The sequence below is a fragment of the Aphelocoma coerulescens genome, chromosome 4A (assembly GCF_041296385.1).
Source record: "Aphelocoma coerulescens isolate FSJ_1873_10779 chromosome 4A, UR_Acoe_1.0, whole genome shotgun sequence".
NCBI lineage: Eukaryota > Metazoa > Chordata > Aves > Passeriformes > Corvidae > Aphelocoma > Aphelocoma coerulescens.
The window spans coordinates 19,595,285-19,610,701 of record NC_091018.1 but is presented as its reverse complement, the minus strand read 5'-3'; the positions used below and the strand labels follow the sequence as shown (position 1 = coordinate 19,610,701).

At 45.0% G+C, this 15,417-nt stretch overlaps 1 protein-coding gene across 3 annotated transcripts in view; it reads right to left on the bottom strand.

The window, feature by feature from the left end:
• Positions 1–15,417, bottom strand: part of ZDHHC15 (zinc finger DHHC-type palmitoyltransferase 15) — a 136,362-nt gene that overhangs the window by 17,510 nt on the left and 103,435 nt on the right. For 2 of the 3 annotated variants that reach the window (XM_069015669.1, XM_069015668.1), the window contains exon 3: positions 7–33. In XM_069015669.1, coding sequence (XP_068871770.1) covers positions 7–33 — 27 coding nt within the window. Of the gene's footprint in view, positions 1–6; positions 34–2,961; positions 3,108–15,417 lie in introns of those variants that run through there. The other variant, XM_069015667.1, reaches the window with a different exon arrangement.

The window sequence follows — 15,417 nt, the reverse complement described above, 5'->3', positions numbered from 1 at the left end:
ACGTACCTTTCTCCACAGGGTTGCTCACAGTCACTGGAAAAGAAAAAAAAACACGTGTCCAAAAAGCAAATAGGAATCCCAGAGAAGTTTGTGACAAATAACATTTCTATGTGAAATACAGCCATTTTAGGAAAAAATGTTCAAATTCAAGAGGCAAAGAGAGAACCCACAGTTCAGCATCAAATCAAAAGCATCCATAACAACTCTTCCTCACTCACGCACACACCCACAGCAAGATGTTCAGTAACTGTTGCTTGGGCTGTATTTTCTGCTGTATTTCTGTATATTCTGTATATTTTGCATTAGAAATATGACACAACCAATCCTCTGGTGACAGTGATAAGATCACCAGGGCTCCTCTAGCACCGGTCCAAGATTTATCTCTCTGCATTTACCACATACTCGTAGCTGCTTTCTACTCTAGGTTGTCTTGACCCTCCACTGTAAGCACTGTCCCAAAGCATTTCTGCATCAGAATAATTAAGAAGTCATAAATTTCTCAGCTTTGGCTGAGTCAGCAACTGCAATAACTCCAGTGTTTTTACACTTCCTACCAGCAGAAATTTTACAACCCCTTCTTGCTTCACCAAAATGAGAGAAAAGCCCCTACTAACAGAAGCCCTTTGAGCAACCAGCAAAAGGTACATTGTTCAATGTCTGCTTGTAATGACTATTTGAAAATCCATCCATTATTTTAAAAGCCAGCATCCAAGTTTAACAGAAGAGACAAGGACAGCTTTCTTGAACAGAAAACAGAGAGTTCTGTGATATTTTGACAGAGCGCTGCTTGGAAGACAAAGCTCTGTGACACACAGAAGTGTAGATGAAAAAATAAACTGCATCTTTGCTGTGTCTCTGCCCACTCAATTTCAGGTAAACGAGACTGTTAGGAAACCTTTAGTTTTTCCTTTGCTTTGCTGCCAATCAAGCAATGATGAGCTTTTCACAACACTGCCTAGCTCCCTCCTGACCACACCTACAGCAGGGCCTCGCTAAGGATTTTACTTGAGGAAAGACCATAAAGACAGATGATATAAAAGGTTCTATGGCAGGATCACTGTTGTCACTGTGGCAGCAACCACCAGCCAAATGAGAGCTGAGGCCTCCTCCTATGACTCACTGGCCACCCCAGCCACTGAGAGCTCAAACCCAGCATCAGGAGGTGCCTCCCAGACACCACCCCCACAGCACTTCCAGTGCTCGGCACAACTGAAGATGCAAACCAAGGTTCCAGACAAAGCATTCACTATTTACATGCTCCCAGCAGCTGAGAAGAGGCAGCCAGCTCAGCAAGCCTTGCTGTGTTAGAAATGTGGAGAGACACAATGTCCTGGGAGATGGTTGGCAAGAAACAGCACAGGCCAACAGCTCATGCTTAAATCCTGAAATAATTCAGTCGTTTCAGCTTCTGCAGAGGTAAACTCCTCCACACACAAATAAAAGAGATGAGAGAGAAATGGGGCAAAAAAAAAAGATAGGCAGGTGTGGGCAAATGAATGATTTTAAGCAGTGATTCCAGGCAGCAAGCTGAGCTCCTGCCAGCTGACCCAGCACTTGCAGAGCAGCACAGCCCCAATCCAAACCCCACTCAGATCACCTGAGTCTCCTCTAACAGCTGCACTGAGACCTGGGATCAGCCCATGTTCAGTATCACTGAATTTGCACAGCACATTTCAAAAGACTGACAGCGTTCAGGAAAACACTCTACATTTTTTTGCCTTGGATGTTTTAATGCCATTGTTCTTAAACTTGGATGTTCTAATGACATGCACCTCAGAGATATCATTCTGTGTGAATTCTTGAAAGAAACAGCCCACAGTCTCAGAGATGGGATAAATGTGATGGAGTGTTTGGAGGCTTTGCCAAGCTGCTGATTAACACAGACCAAAGAAGCTGCATTTCATTCTAGTTCCCATCAAGAGAAAACAACAGGTCTCACTGCACTGCCAACCCTAACACACACCTGATTTATGTTTGTGCAGCACCGGAAGGCAGCTCCTGCCCCAGGAACATCTCAGACTATCCTTTCTGGGACCTCTGGTTTCCTTTATCTGCCTTACTCTGTCCTGAGGAGCCACATCTCCTCCTCGCAGTTTCACAAATCCAAGCTTCCAGCTCTTCTCTCCACCAGACCTGCCAACCCTTTTTTCTAGTAGCACACTCAGCCAGAAATAACAAACATAAGAAACTTTGTAACTTACTATAGAGTTAAATTGCTACATTAAATATACAATTACTAGGCAGCATAAAACTTCCTTTTCTAAAAGGTAGTGTTTTCAGTGCTACTGTAATAATTCCACTCCTGAGTGGGATTTCACGTAACCTATTTCTTTCCTTTACAGAATATAAATATAAAACGACTGTAAGGCAGGGCACAGACTGACGTTTGTTACCGCTTAGCTCATAAATCACATCTGGACGTTATCAAATCACAACAACACTGGCTTTCACTGCGGGATCACTCTCCCAGCCCTCTCAAGCGTCACCTCCCTGCTGACAGGGACACACAAAACAAGAGCTCATGACTAACAAACAGCACCCACAACCCGCACCCAGCCCGGCCGGGTTACAAACCCTGTGGAAAGCAGGGCAGCACGCCCTAAACCCCCTCATTAATCCCGTAATGGCTCGACTCGTAATTGAGTGTTTCTCCCTGTGCACGCATCACTGCCGGCACCGGAGCCTCGGGACACGGCGCTGCACCTGGGCGAGCGCGGGGCCCCGCTCACACCGGCGAGGCGGGAGGAGGAGGATAAGGAGAACGGAAAGGAAGGGGAGAAGGAGAGGAAAAGGAGAGAAAGAGAAGGAGGAGGAGGAAGAGGGGGAGAGGAGAAGGAGACGGGGAATGGCCCGAAGCCCCCGGCCCGCCGCGCCCCCCGCCCGCAACCCCGCGGGGGCCCCGGCGGTGCCGAGGCGCGGCCCGGGGCGGGCGGGCCCCGCTGGGCGCGGGCGGGCGCTCACCGAGGCAGAGCTCGCAGACGTATCCGTAGTAGGACCAGAGCAGGAGCAGCGCGATGAGCAGCACGGGCAGCCAGGCGAAGGCGCGGCGGCAGCAGCGCAGCCCCCGCCACAGCGCCATCCCGCCGCCCTCAGCGCCGCGCATCGGCGCGCGGCTGCGCGGGCTGGGCCGGAGCCGGCGCGCTCGGCGCTCGGCTGAGCGGCCTGCGTGCAGCGGCGCCCCCTGGCGGGGCGGGCGGGCGGTGCGGCTCGGGGCGGGGCTCTCCGGAGGAGCTTTACTCCGAACACGCTTTTCCCTCAAAACCCGCCCGGTTCTGCGCTTTGTGCTGTCGGCCAGGGGAGGGAGGTGATGCTGCCCGCCCTGCGCAGCCCTGAGGGGCACGCCTGCGGCGCTGTGTGCAGTTCCGCGCTCCCCTCAGTACAGCACCCGCGCGGGTCCAGCCGGGGCTGCCCAGGGGATGGAGGGGCCGGAGCGTCTCTGAGGGGAAAGGCTGAGGGAGCTGGGGCTGAGCAGCCTCGGGAGGAGACGGCTCGTTAATAAAAGTCTAAAAGGAGGTGTCAGAGGACGGAGCAGGCTCTGCTCCGCCGAGCCCAGCAATGGACCAGAGGAACGGGCAGAACCGATCCCAGGGAGCTGCCCCTGCACAGGAGGCAGAACTTCTGCCCTGAGCAGTGCCCAGCCCTAAACAGAAACCAGAGAGGCTGTGGAGTCTCCTCCCTGGGGATATTCCAGAGCTGTCTGGACACAATCCTGTGGCCTGTGCTCTGGGATGGCCCTGCTGGAGCAGGGAGGTGGCCGCAGATGGACCCGCTGTGGTCCCTCCCATCCTGACCCATCCTGGGGTTCTGGTGATTTTGTAGCACTGTCCTGTCCTCTGCACTGACAACAGCTTTGCATTGCTCTCCAAATCCCTAAGTGCACACCTAGGATTATGTAAATATATATACACACAAGTGAATATGTATGTAATCACTTATTACTACGGAATATCCATGGGAGGATCAGATTCCAGACAACTCATGGAACAAAAGGAGTGTTCCCTCCAGCAGCCGGGGAACATGGCATTTAATGTACAAGAAAGAAAACAAAAATACCCCCCCACACACTGCCCCAGACTGCTCCACCAGCCCCTCTGAATTCCTGTAGGAACCTCCTCATTCCCACTCTCAGTGATTTGAGTTGCAGCTCCAGGTAATTAACTCCACTCTATCACATCTGGTAAGGAAATTAGTTTTCTCCTCAAGAGAATGACTTATCTGACAGAATGTTCTTCTGACAAACCCCTGGTGTAATTTGTGATACTTTCTGGTCACCTCTTTGTTCAGCAAGGTTTTTTTCTCCTCAGAATTTGTTCTAAAACTTCCCTTGTTGGGATCCCATTTGGAGCTGTGCTCCCTCTACCCTCTCTTTTTGGGTATATGCACCATATTTGCCATTCTCCTGCCCAGATCCCCGAATTAAGACATCACTCACAAATCCTCAGACCACACCTGTAACTCCATATTTAGTTCTCTCAATATTTTAAAATACAAATTATCTACAACCTCTGGTCTTCTCAAAAAATCTGTTCACTACTGAGGTGACAGCTGTCAACCTCTTCTCTACCCTGCCCAGGCTATGCAATCGTTGTTATCCTCTTCTCCAGACTACTAAATTCTTTCCTTAATATAAAACCTGAACTTTTTGGTACTTGTTTAATTAATCTCTGTGTGGTTGAGCTTAACCAAGATTTTGGGTAGTCCCTGCTGTAGCAAAAGTGCTTTGCAGATAGGATAATGTAGGTTGGCCTGAGCTGCATATAACACTAAACTAAAAATTTATATTTATTTATATATACACACACATATATGAAAAACCTCCTCCCAGGACATTCAAGGAAGGCGATTTACAACACATACACGCAAAGTTTTGAGGATTTAGGAGAGCAATAAGTGCTGAGAACCAATATTTTTGCCAGCAATACATTTTACAATCAGTAAGATTTAAAAATAACCCTTGTGAGTTAAGTCACTCCCTGAAGCAACTCACAGAATCTCCTCTCCCGAGATAGGTGGGATGAACAGCACATCCATGGGACATTTTTCCTGCGTGTTCATGTAAGGCAGGAAGGCACCTTCCCAACAGACAGCAAAGGAACACGATAAGAGTGAGCAGACCTCATCAGATAAAGCCTCTGCAAATAAAGTTAAGACTTTTTCTTTTGTTCAATAGCCAGTTTTTCTAAGTGCTCTAAGGATTATCTTCAAAATTCTTTGGTTTCATGGGCTTCCAGGGGAGACTTAGTTACATAAACATGAGCTCATCTGAGGTAAGAGATTCCCAAATACAGCTCTTTAAAACAAAAACAATCAGGTGACCTTAAATCTTGTGATTCTTAGAATGTATTCTTGCACTTGTGGTTCAGCTGGTAGCTCCCCATTTGAAATAGCTGGAGTGAGATAGAAGTGGGATAAGGCACCTCGTGCCCTTTCCAGAAACCAACACTGCAGGTGTTATTCAAAATAAAAATTAAATCTAAAGCTGACCTTCAGCCAATTGCACAAAGTAAAGGAAGTCCTCTCTGGGTGTGCAGCCTCACTGGGCTTCAGAGAAGCTGCAACAGCTGCAAGGAAGGTGTAGAATTATCCTAAATAACATCCAAATCTTGACATTTAACCCTGACCATGAGCAGTTTCCTGCTAAGACACGGCTCACACAACTTTAAACTTGTGCAGAGTTCAGGAAGCTGTGATTGCATCCACAGTGTAACTACACTGTTCAAAACTACTGGCACAGACTGTAGAAAAACACCCAAGTACCAGCAGCTTTAGGGTAATTTAAATAAGGCTCATCATCACTGGTTCTTCTCAAAAAACAAATTGTTGGGTGCTTAAAGAAAGGAAGATGGTGATGACTCACCAGCGGCAGAGACACCCTGGGCATCAGGGAACACATCATCCCCAAGAGCTGCAGTCTGCAGACCAGAGCAAGGCTGACAGCAACTAAGATGGCTCTGGCATTGGTCCGAAACCAGCTAAAATAAAGCAGGAAACAGTATAAATCAGGAAAAAAATGCCAGTTTTTACAACAATTGTAGAAACCCCCACATGTACCAATTTCACTGAGATGCTCTTTCCTGGGAGAAAATGATCTAAAAAAATTACTCATGGTAGAAAATGCTCAATTGTCTCAGCCTGTAAAAAAAAAAACCAAACTGGAAAATGCAGTTTGTCTTTCCAGTCTTGAATGTGAAACTGGGCCTGGGTTACTGTCTGAATTTTTGAAATTATATTCTAACCCAGAAAACCAAAGTTGCACTTTGGTTTGGAAGTTTGCACTTCCCCGCTGTTCATTTCCAATCTTGCTTGAGCTTGTAACACATGTGAGCCTTGGAGCTGTGGGGAAAGTCAGCTACAACCCCTGCAAACTGCAGGGAGCCAAACTTTGGGCAGAGCCAACTTTTCAAACTACTCTGAAGCCAGGGGATGTAAAATAAAGGTGTGACCTAATTGTCAGACACATTTATATCTGGGTAGGTTACACGTGGTTTTGCTTATCAGTGACAGAGATCCAAGATTTGATAATCCATGAGCTAAAATGGGAACTAAAACCAACCCTGACTGGCTCCTGAGCTCCAGCTGAGCTAAAAAAGCTCGTGAGCCTCAAGGCTGGCCCATTTTCATCCTTTATTGTAGGAAAACACAGCAACCCTCCCTATCTCAATCCTATCTTGGCCTATCACATACTGTACTTGTAGGTAAGGAGATAAATCTAATCTAAACTGCTAAATGTAATCCTATCAGATTTGGGCTTTCTACCAAAAGTGCTGCACCCCAGCTCGTGCAGAGGAGCCAGGCAAAGCTTTCCTAGAACATGCAGTGAGGATTGGTACCGACCTACGAGCAAGTTGTATTTTTGTTATAAGCATTAAGAACTCTCCACTACATGGGATAAGCTGCCACATTTACACATTAACACCTTCCCAGAAACCCCAGGAAAAGCTATTTTTTGTTATTTCAGCAGGACTTTGCAGCTCTGTACTGCATTTCACAGGAGTTTGTGCACACATACAATGGTCCCACCGTTCCTTTATCCACACAACCTGTGGATGCACTGCCTTGCAGTGGAGAAAGTAAATTAAGGAAACTGCTAGAACATGATGTTAATCAGCAGAGCTCTAATGAGGCAAGTGGAGCTGTGTTTGAACATTCAGTTTGAACATTCAGCTCTCAGACAAAAGTTAGATTTAGTATCCTCTCACTAATATTAAACCCAAAGTGGATTTACTTTTTCCCAGCAGGTTTCCCAGCTTTTTTTGTCCTACCCGGCAGTAGCAGCCCTGCCAAGCTGCACACGGGGTGTTGTTGCTCTTAGTCATCACCTGCATCTGCTCACTCAGATTTCTCATTTGTCCCATCCCCCACTGGAACATTTAATCCTAATTTAACGTGGAAATACCGGCAGGATGTATGGAGTGAGCAACAGGGTCTGACAGCACAGATTGCAATTAAAGCTGTTTAAAATAGCACGAAACTGTTAATTGCCACCGAGTGAAAAATTGGCCATTTGCAGCAGAATTGGTCTCATTATTACATTGTTTGCAGGGATTTGTAAGGATTTAGGGATGTACAGGGAGTGAGTGCTGGCACCATTAGAGGGTGCTGGAGTCCGCACAATCCCCATCCACATCCCGCTCCCTCCAGCTCCAGAGCTGCTCGTTCCCCACAGGGACAGGATGGTTTCAGTGCTGGTAACGACAGAAAGACAATCTGGGGATGAAAAACCATAACCTTGTTTTGTCGCGTGTATAAGCCTTGCCCAAATATCGACTGAAATACTTCCTCACAACTCTTGTCTTCACAGATTCCATACAGATTCGCATCTGATCAAATGCACTTCTAAGGTAGAGTTAGGTTAAAAGTGCCAGGAAATACCATAAACATGACATTTCCTATTTTCTGTATTCTTCATTTTGCACCCTAAATAACATCCTTCTAATAAAACAGCTGATATTTATCTTTTCAAATATTTAAAAGGCAAAACATTAACACAAATACCATTCTACAGACCTACAGCCAACCTGTCTTACCCATCCCTCCTCTTCTCCTGGGGTCACCAAGTGAATCCTGAATTTTTCCTCACAGATATTTGCTATTTGACATTGGATTAACCACAGTAGTTGGCACTGACTGACTCTACCGACCTGATGGAGGGGTCTTTTTCCCTTGACTCTGTGAAGAAAAAAGGAGGCCTTCCTCACACAGTGCCCTTAGTGAAGGAGAGATGTGGAGAGAAATGCTACATCCAGGGAGATTCCTCTGTGATGTCTTAATTCTCTGTCTTTTCAGCCAAAGGAGTCCTTGTCCCACTTGGCTCCCTCATGGGAAGGATTGGGGTGCTGGGACAAACCCTGGGTTGCTACAGTGGTTAAAACAATCTTGGAATCACAGATTTTAGGTTGGAAAAGACCTTTAAGGTTGTTGAGTCCCACCAGTCCCAGGTGAGTGTGTGCTGCTACTCCCCTGGAGCTACACCTCCCTCTGTCCCTGAAATGTTTGTGCACAGAAAATCCCAGGAAGGGAACACAAATAAGAGAAAATGCTGCTTTCCTGTGGTTAAATCACTGCAGTTCTCTAAAACAAAGCACAAGCATTTCCCAATGGAAAGCCCAGAGCCCTGCTGCAAAACCTGAATCAGCTCAGGAGGTTTTGCAGGAGCATCCCATGACTAACAGATCCCAAAGGATCCTGGCTGGCACCTCAACCCAATTCTGCCCTCTGACACACGGACAGAAGTGGGAGCAGTGTCTGATGGAATAAATATGACAGAAATATGGTCTTTTTGACCCAGTTCTTCCATGGATCCAGTCCTTATGCTTCTGTGAACACTGCAGCCAGATACCCAGTGTCTGGTTTCTGAAATAGCTGCCTTCTATAATTAGTTTTTTTAAATCTCTGTCTTTTTCAAACACTCTCTGGTATCCTTTTTCCCTCACATTACTGCGTTTTGAAAGCAGATAAACACACTTCCAGCCAATTTGTTATTTCCTTATCTTTTAAAACAACACACTGTGGAGCTTGGAGTCTCTGACTGTGGTGAAGCTTCAGCAAAACTGATTTTTCATTTTAAGTCTATGCCATCTTTCAAGAATGAGATGTACACAGTTACGACTTCTTAGAGTTGTGTTTCAAGCCATCAAATAAATATGCAGTCTCAGAGATGCAGAGAGAAAAATGACATTTTTGTAACCTCACCAGGTTTTGTAAAATGATTTTTTTTATTTTGCAGATCTTGGTTTTCTTTGTACCTGGTGGCCATGATTTCAGAGTTGAACAGCAGTGCTGAGTGCAGCCAGGCAGCATCTGCCACGTGTAATTTTTTAATTTCCTGGTAGCAGCAATTCTTACAGGCACAATAGCAGGTTTGTTTATTTTTTGTTCTTCATCAGCCCTTTTATTAACATTGTTAGATCTTCTGACTGCACCTGGTTGGGCAGTGACTGAGCATAATGGCATCTTTGCCCTGGGCTCTTGGAGACGGTGCATATGGATGGGGAAGGCAGCAGATAATATGGATGCAAATTTCAAACTACTGGTTGTATCCCCCAGGCACTGGAGGAGGAAAAGTCTCAAGGAAATCGGGAGAACAACGTGGCTTTGAGTTCCTACTCAAAGTATAAACTTGAACACACTGCTCACGGTCCTTGCAGGATTGTCCTTTGCACAATAATGAAACATGAATGTATTTCAGTGAGGAGAACCTGCGCCCTGTGGCTGAAAGCTCAGGCCCGAGGCAGAGCACCGCAGAACTGTGTTTACCAGGCAGCACCTGAAGGAGAGCCTGCACAGGATCGGGACACCAGCAATCCAACCTGATGGTCCTGCTGCTGAGCCCCTGCTAATGATCCCTGGCACAGAACACCCTCATTTGGACTAATCAGGGCGAGGAGGAGCCGTCCTTAATGAACCAAGGGAGGCATTTTCAGCATTTGACTCAAGCTCTCTTGCCTACAGAACCACTCATATGGAAAAAGCAACTGTCTTTTTCTATTTATGTAATTTTGCCTTATCTTACTGGAGTTTTCTTTTTTCTTGAAAGGGTTTCACACTGATAAAGCCCTACATGCCCCACAGGACAGAGCTGGTGTGACTCCAGCAGTTCACTGGTCTTCAGCCTCTGAAGGTAAAACACAGACGGAACCTTCTGAGCTGGTTTGTCAGGTTTTGCACTTCCCAAGGCAGAGTCCCCCCTGGAGCAGCAGTGTCCATTCCTTCAGTACAATGATAAGTGCTGCAGAAATCTCTCAAACATGCTGCTGCTCCTCCACTAGCATGAAAGAAAAATGAGCTTTGTCTTTAGGCATTTTTTAAAATCAATGCCATGGTTACTGACAATGGATTTCCTTACTCCTTTTTTCACTCATGCATGCCCATGTCCTGGAGGACGCTCCACTCTCATTTACATCTGAGGTTTCCTCCAAGCTTCAGAACCTGTGTCAGTCTGGTAATTAGTTTGAAGAGAGAATTAATTAAATTGGATTGCTAGAATGAATTCCACAATACCCTGGGAAGTCTGATATTTGTAATCAACTACGGAACTGTTGCTAGGACACTGGAATTGTTGATTTTTTGGAAAAAAGATCTATTCAAATATTTGCCTGTCTAAAGCTATGAATCCAAGATATACAAGAGTTTAGCTGGTCCTGTGAACAAATTTTTAGTGCTTACATTTATAATACAATAACTCCTTACTCAGAAAACATATGGAAACTACTACATGTATAAGATAAATTCCTAAAGAGAAACACATTATAGCTGATGACTTGTCGATTCTATGGCCTTTTACCTCTGCTGCCCTATCAGATCTGCAAGGACACACAGAAGACAATTAACATCTATTAAGAATGTTAGGTTTAGTTTGCACATCTGACAGTAACACATCGTCCCCCACAGCATAAAAACACCTATGAACATTGAAATATAAAGGACTTGGTGATGGAGCTTGTGCCACCTCAACCAGAACAACTGAGCCAAAGTCCAGTGTTTACCCTCAGTTTTACCAGGTTCTTTTTCTCAGTTTCCTACCTGTGGCCCCATGGAAATCCCTGAACAGTTCTACTCTCTCTCCAGAACTCAACTTCAATTACTTTCACAAAGTTTTCTCATCCTTAATTGTCATTTATCCAAGTTATAATTATTTAATCCTTTAATCTCTTGTCAATCATGACAGTCTTCCCCTCTGTTTTTCTTTTCATGATGTTCAACCACCCCAGCAGTGACAGACAGACGCCAGCATGATTGTGGTGCACACAGGGAAATATTTTCTGGTGGGAATCATCTCAGGATGTGTCTTCTCAACTGTCTTTAGCAGACTCTGCATCGCTCTGTCCATAGTATTCCAGTGGATGAATTGCTCATTTTACTACGTTTTAGAGATAACATCCATTTTCTTCATTATTATTTTGCCTTCAGTTCCAATACATTTCCTTTGCTTTCATTGTCTGACAGAGACTTTGGGGTAGAGAAATTGGGGGTATAGAGAATCCACAACTGATGAGGTGCAACTAAAGCTATCAGAAGAAAAGCCCACATTATCCACATGGCTTTATTTCTAAACTTATTTTTAGCTGTCACAAAGTTGGTGAAAGTTGGTTGCACAGAAGATGATTCCCAAAACCATTATTTAATTCTTCACACCTCTGCTTCTCCATCATTTTTTTCCCTGTTCTTATTCCATTAATGAGATACTAAAGAAGATTTGGTGAGCATTGTGTAATTTAAATTGTTCTCTATTCCTAGCACACGATTTCTCTCTTCTGAGTTGGCATGGGATCTGTCTTAGCTTCAGCCCTGAGTAAGAGCAAATTCTACTCACTGGGATACAACTGAGTCCATCAGCAATGAATGTTTTGTTCTCATTGTTATGAATCTCAAATAAATCCACTTCACATAAAACTAGGACACTTTCAAATACCTGACATTGTCACTTTTAGCCTTCAATGTACAAAAAGATATAATAATAGTCCAGTGACTGCTGCTGGTTAAACCCATCTTTGACAGCCCACGTCCCTTTTCTCTTGCCTTACACGAGCTCCAACTCCTCTAACTGTGACTGCAAGGGATATGATGGGTGTTGGGAATTATAGCTGATGACCCTGAGAAAAACGCCATTTATTGTCAATTGTCCATTCTAATCTGTGGGAAAAACAAAATACTTTTCTTGAAATGCTGTGTGAAAAAACAAGGTTTGGCCCCAAACGTTTGGAACATAATATAACCACTCGATTCGCTCTTCCCTCGCAATGCCGATGAGCCCCCAGAGTGCTCACAAATATTGGCAGGCCAAAGGAGGCAGGGCTTTGCCAGCTTTTTTCCTGCTCAGTTGTAGTTAGTGTTTTTAACATAGCGATACATAACAACGCCCTTAATGCTGTTCCTTGGAACTTGGGCCTGAAATTCTGTTTCAACTCACTGAGGTCCTAGGACGTGGAGATCAGCTGGAGATACTGCTGCCAAAAAATAGTTAATGCTTGTGCTGGTAGACCCCAGGAAGGGGGGGCTCTGCATTTCAAACAGCTGCTCTTCAACTGGAGCAGGAGGAGAAAAAAAGAGGGTTTGCACTTTCCAGTTCTATTCACTTTTGTTCCTTGTACATCAGTGAGATTTGCATTTAAATGTAGAGTTCAAGGCACCAGAGTTCTAAAATTCCTATAAGACCAGTTTTTGTGTCTGTACCAAGCTCTGTTCAGACTGAGATGTACATGGAAGAAAGCAGCTGACACACACTGTAGACATATCCTCCTAAGGCATCACAGGGGGCTTTGCTTTCGATAATTAATTCATGACCAGTTCATTAGTACACTGAAATCTAAAATGTCATTTCAGCTCACCTGATTTTTACCTCTTTGTCTGGACACTTTCCAGATTAACACTCGGGTTATTTAAAGAGAAGTCCTGTGAGTGAAGAAATGCAATGAAAGTGGGGATATATAACTTATTTTATCCCCACGATTATATTAGTCACAACTTCTGATCCTCTCAACCTCTGATCTCCTTCCCAGCCATCAGTTTTACTTGTCAAGTCTGTTCCTGGCATTTGTAGCAGAGCACAGTTTGCTTCCCTACAGTTTCTGCTAGGACACCAGATACTTTGGGATACCTGGAGAGACCAGAGTCAGTGGCTGCACTGCACCACAGATGACAGCTGGATTGTGAGCACACTGAGTGTAAGCTTGTGAGATGCTGACTGCTATGGAAACAGAACAAATCCCAGCCCTGGGACCTGCCTGGATCCTCAGCACATCAAATCACAACTTGTATGTTTAAAGCTTTGGACTTCTCAGGGTTGCTGTTTTGTTCAGGACCACAGCACACACATGGAATATTATCCTGTTTCTCACTCTTCTAGTTTGGTTGAAGTTCTTTCTCCTAACAAAACCTTTTCATCCCAAATTGAAACCACGGCTAGTGCAGCCTTCTGAACCTCTAATGAGATGTGGCTGTGGGAATCCTCAAGACCAGTGAGTTTGAATCTTAAAACATATTTGTGTTTATGTAGAGGAAATATGAGAAAGCATATTTTGACTAATGGTATCACCCTAGAGAGAAACACACTTGTTATAAATATGTTCCATTGCAGTTGCTGGAAATCCAACAAAATTGCCATAAACAGGACTTACATCAATGTTTCTGCTTGACCTTTCTGGGAGAATAAAAGTACCTTCTGGGAACGCAAAACAAATGAATTTTTTGGAAACAAAATGAGTAACACAGCCCTTCCTCTTTATAAAATGGAGCCCTGATATAGCTGCTGCTTAGTAACAGCTCCTCCAAACGATCCATAAAACACCAGATGTAAAGGTGCGCACGTGTGCGGCTCGACTCCAGGCTCTGATGCAAAACTCAGAAACACTCATGCTGAGGGCAGAAGAATTTGAGATTTTAGATGAATAGCAGTTTCAAAATGAGAACCATACCCTTCCAGCCACGGATAAGCTGTGCAATCACCTCCCCTGACGTGGTTTCTGCTGGGTGATGTGCTGGAGCTGCGATAGCTGTTGCATCCCACCTCCCCGTTAGCTCTCTGCTGCATTTTCCCCTGAGGGAAAAGATGTCCTGTCTGGCACTGAAAACCTGCTAGAAATAGTGTGATAAAACCCCACACGTTCTGAGAACGTGGTTAACCTATAAAAACAACTATCAGCACTAGAAAAATTGAATATATTTAATAAGACCAGACGGGTCTGAGACACTTAATGCAAATAATAGTCAGTGTTTCTGCCCATAATTAAATATTACAGATAAATGTAAATGCAGAACTGAACCAGCACTAAGGAAATTGCACTTTTCTCCTTCAGGCATTATTCCAAATAACCTGTTAAATTGAATTAATTATCTTGATCCATAGAATCCTGAGTTGGAAGGGGCCCACAAGGATCATCGAGTCCAGCCTCCAGGATCCAAATTTAAGTACTTTATAATACCTTGTACAAATAGCTAAAAAGACTCTTTAGTACTGCTACCAAATCCCGTTTTTTATACCCATTCCTAGCAGCAGATGCAGAATGTTCACATAAGAATGCCATTAGCCTACAAGTGTAACAAAGCTCTTGGGGACTTCTCATCTCTGAGGCTGGTGGCCACTGAAGCAGTTTGGTCCCTTCCTCAGCTCCTCACGTTAGTGAAATAAGAAACCTGAGTTCTTCTTTGCAAAATTCAATCCCCCATATAGTTTCTTTTAAAGAAAGGAAATAATTTAAACCCAAGTGGAACTTCTGACGCATCTGTTACCCAACAATCACAAAAAAAGATGGTACTGAGATCACCATGTTTGCCTAGCAGAGCCTGACAAAACAAAGAGAGCGACTCCCAGCCCCGCTCCCACGGCATCCTGAGCAGAATCCTGCTCTGGCAGGACACGTTTGCAGCCAGCCCAGAGCCTGCCAGCCACAGCACAGCTCCAGTGCAGCTCTACCTTGGCTCCTCCTCGGGGCCTGCTGCCAACTGGCCCCGTCGCCACGCAGAGCTGAGCCTTTGCTCGGCCCTCTGTGCAACGGGCAGAGCCACAGGCTGACTCTCACCCCCTCCACAGCAAAATCCCATCTTTCACACGAGTCATGCACTGGTGAGTGGGGGTTTACAGCAGTGCTTGTGCAAGCCCTACCCAACACACGCTGTTTGGATTTTCCAAGGCCATCAGTAGATAGAGTCATTCCTGCTCACCCCATCCTGCAGCTCCCCTTCTCCTTCCTCTCTCTCTGCACATCCACACGTTAAAATTAAGTGGGTCTTAACAGGTCCGTAAGTGGGATATACCCAAGTGTTTCCAATTTACCCTCAGTGAACTTGAATGGAAAACATTTGAAAATGAAATTCTGGGTGAAATCTTACAGCATTGCTGCAGCATATGGAGCCAATTTCAAATAGCACTTTGATAATGTCATGATCTGTTAGAAAGTGTTCACCTTATACCAAAGATAT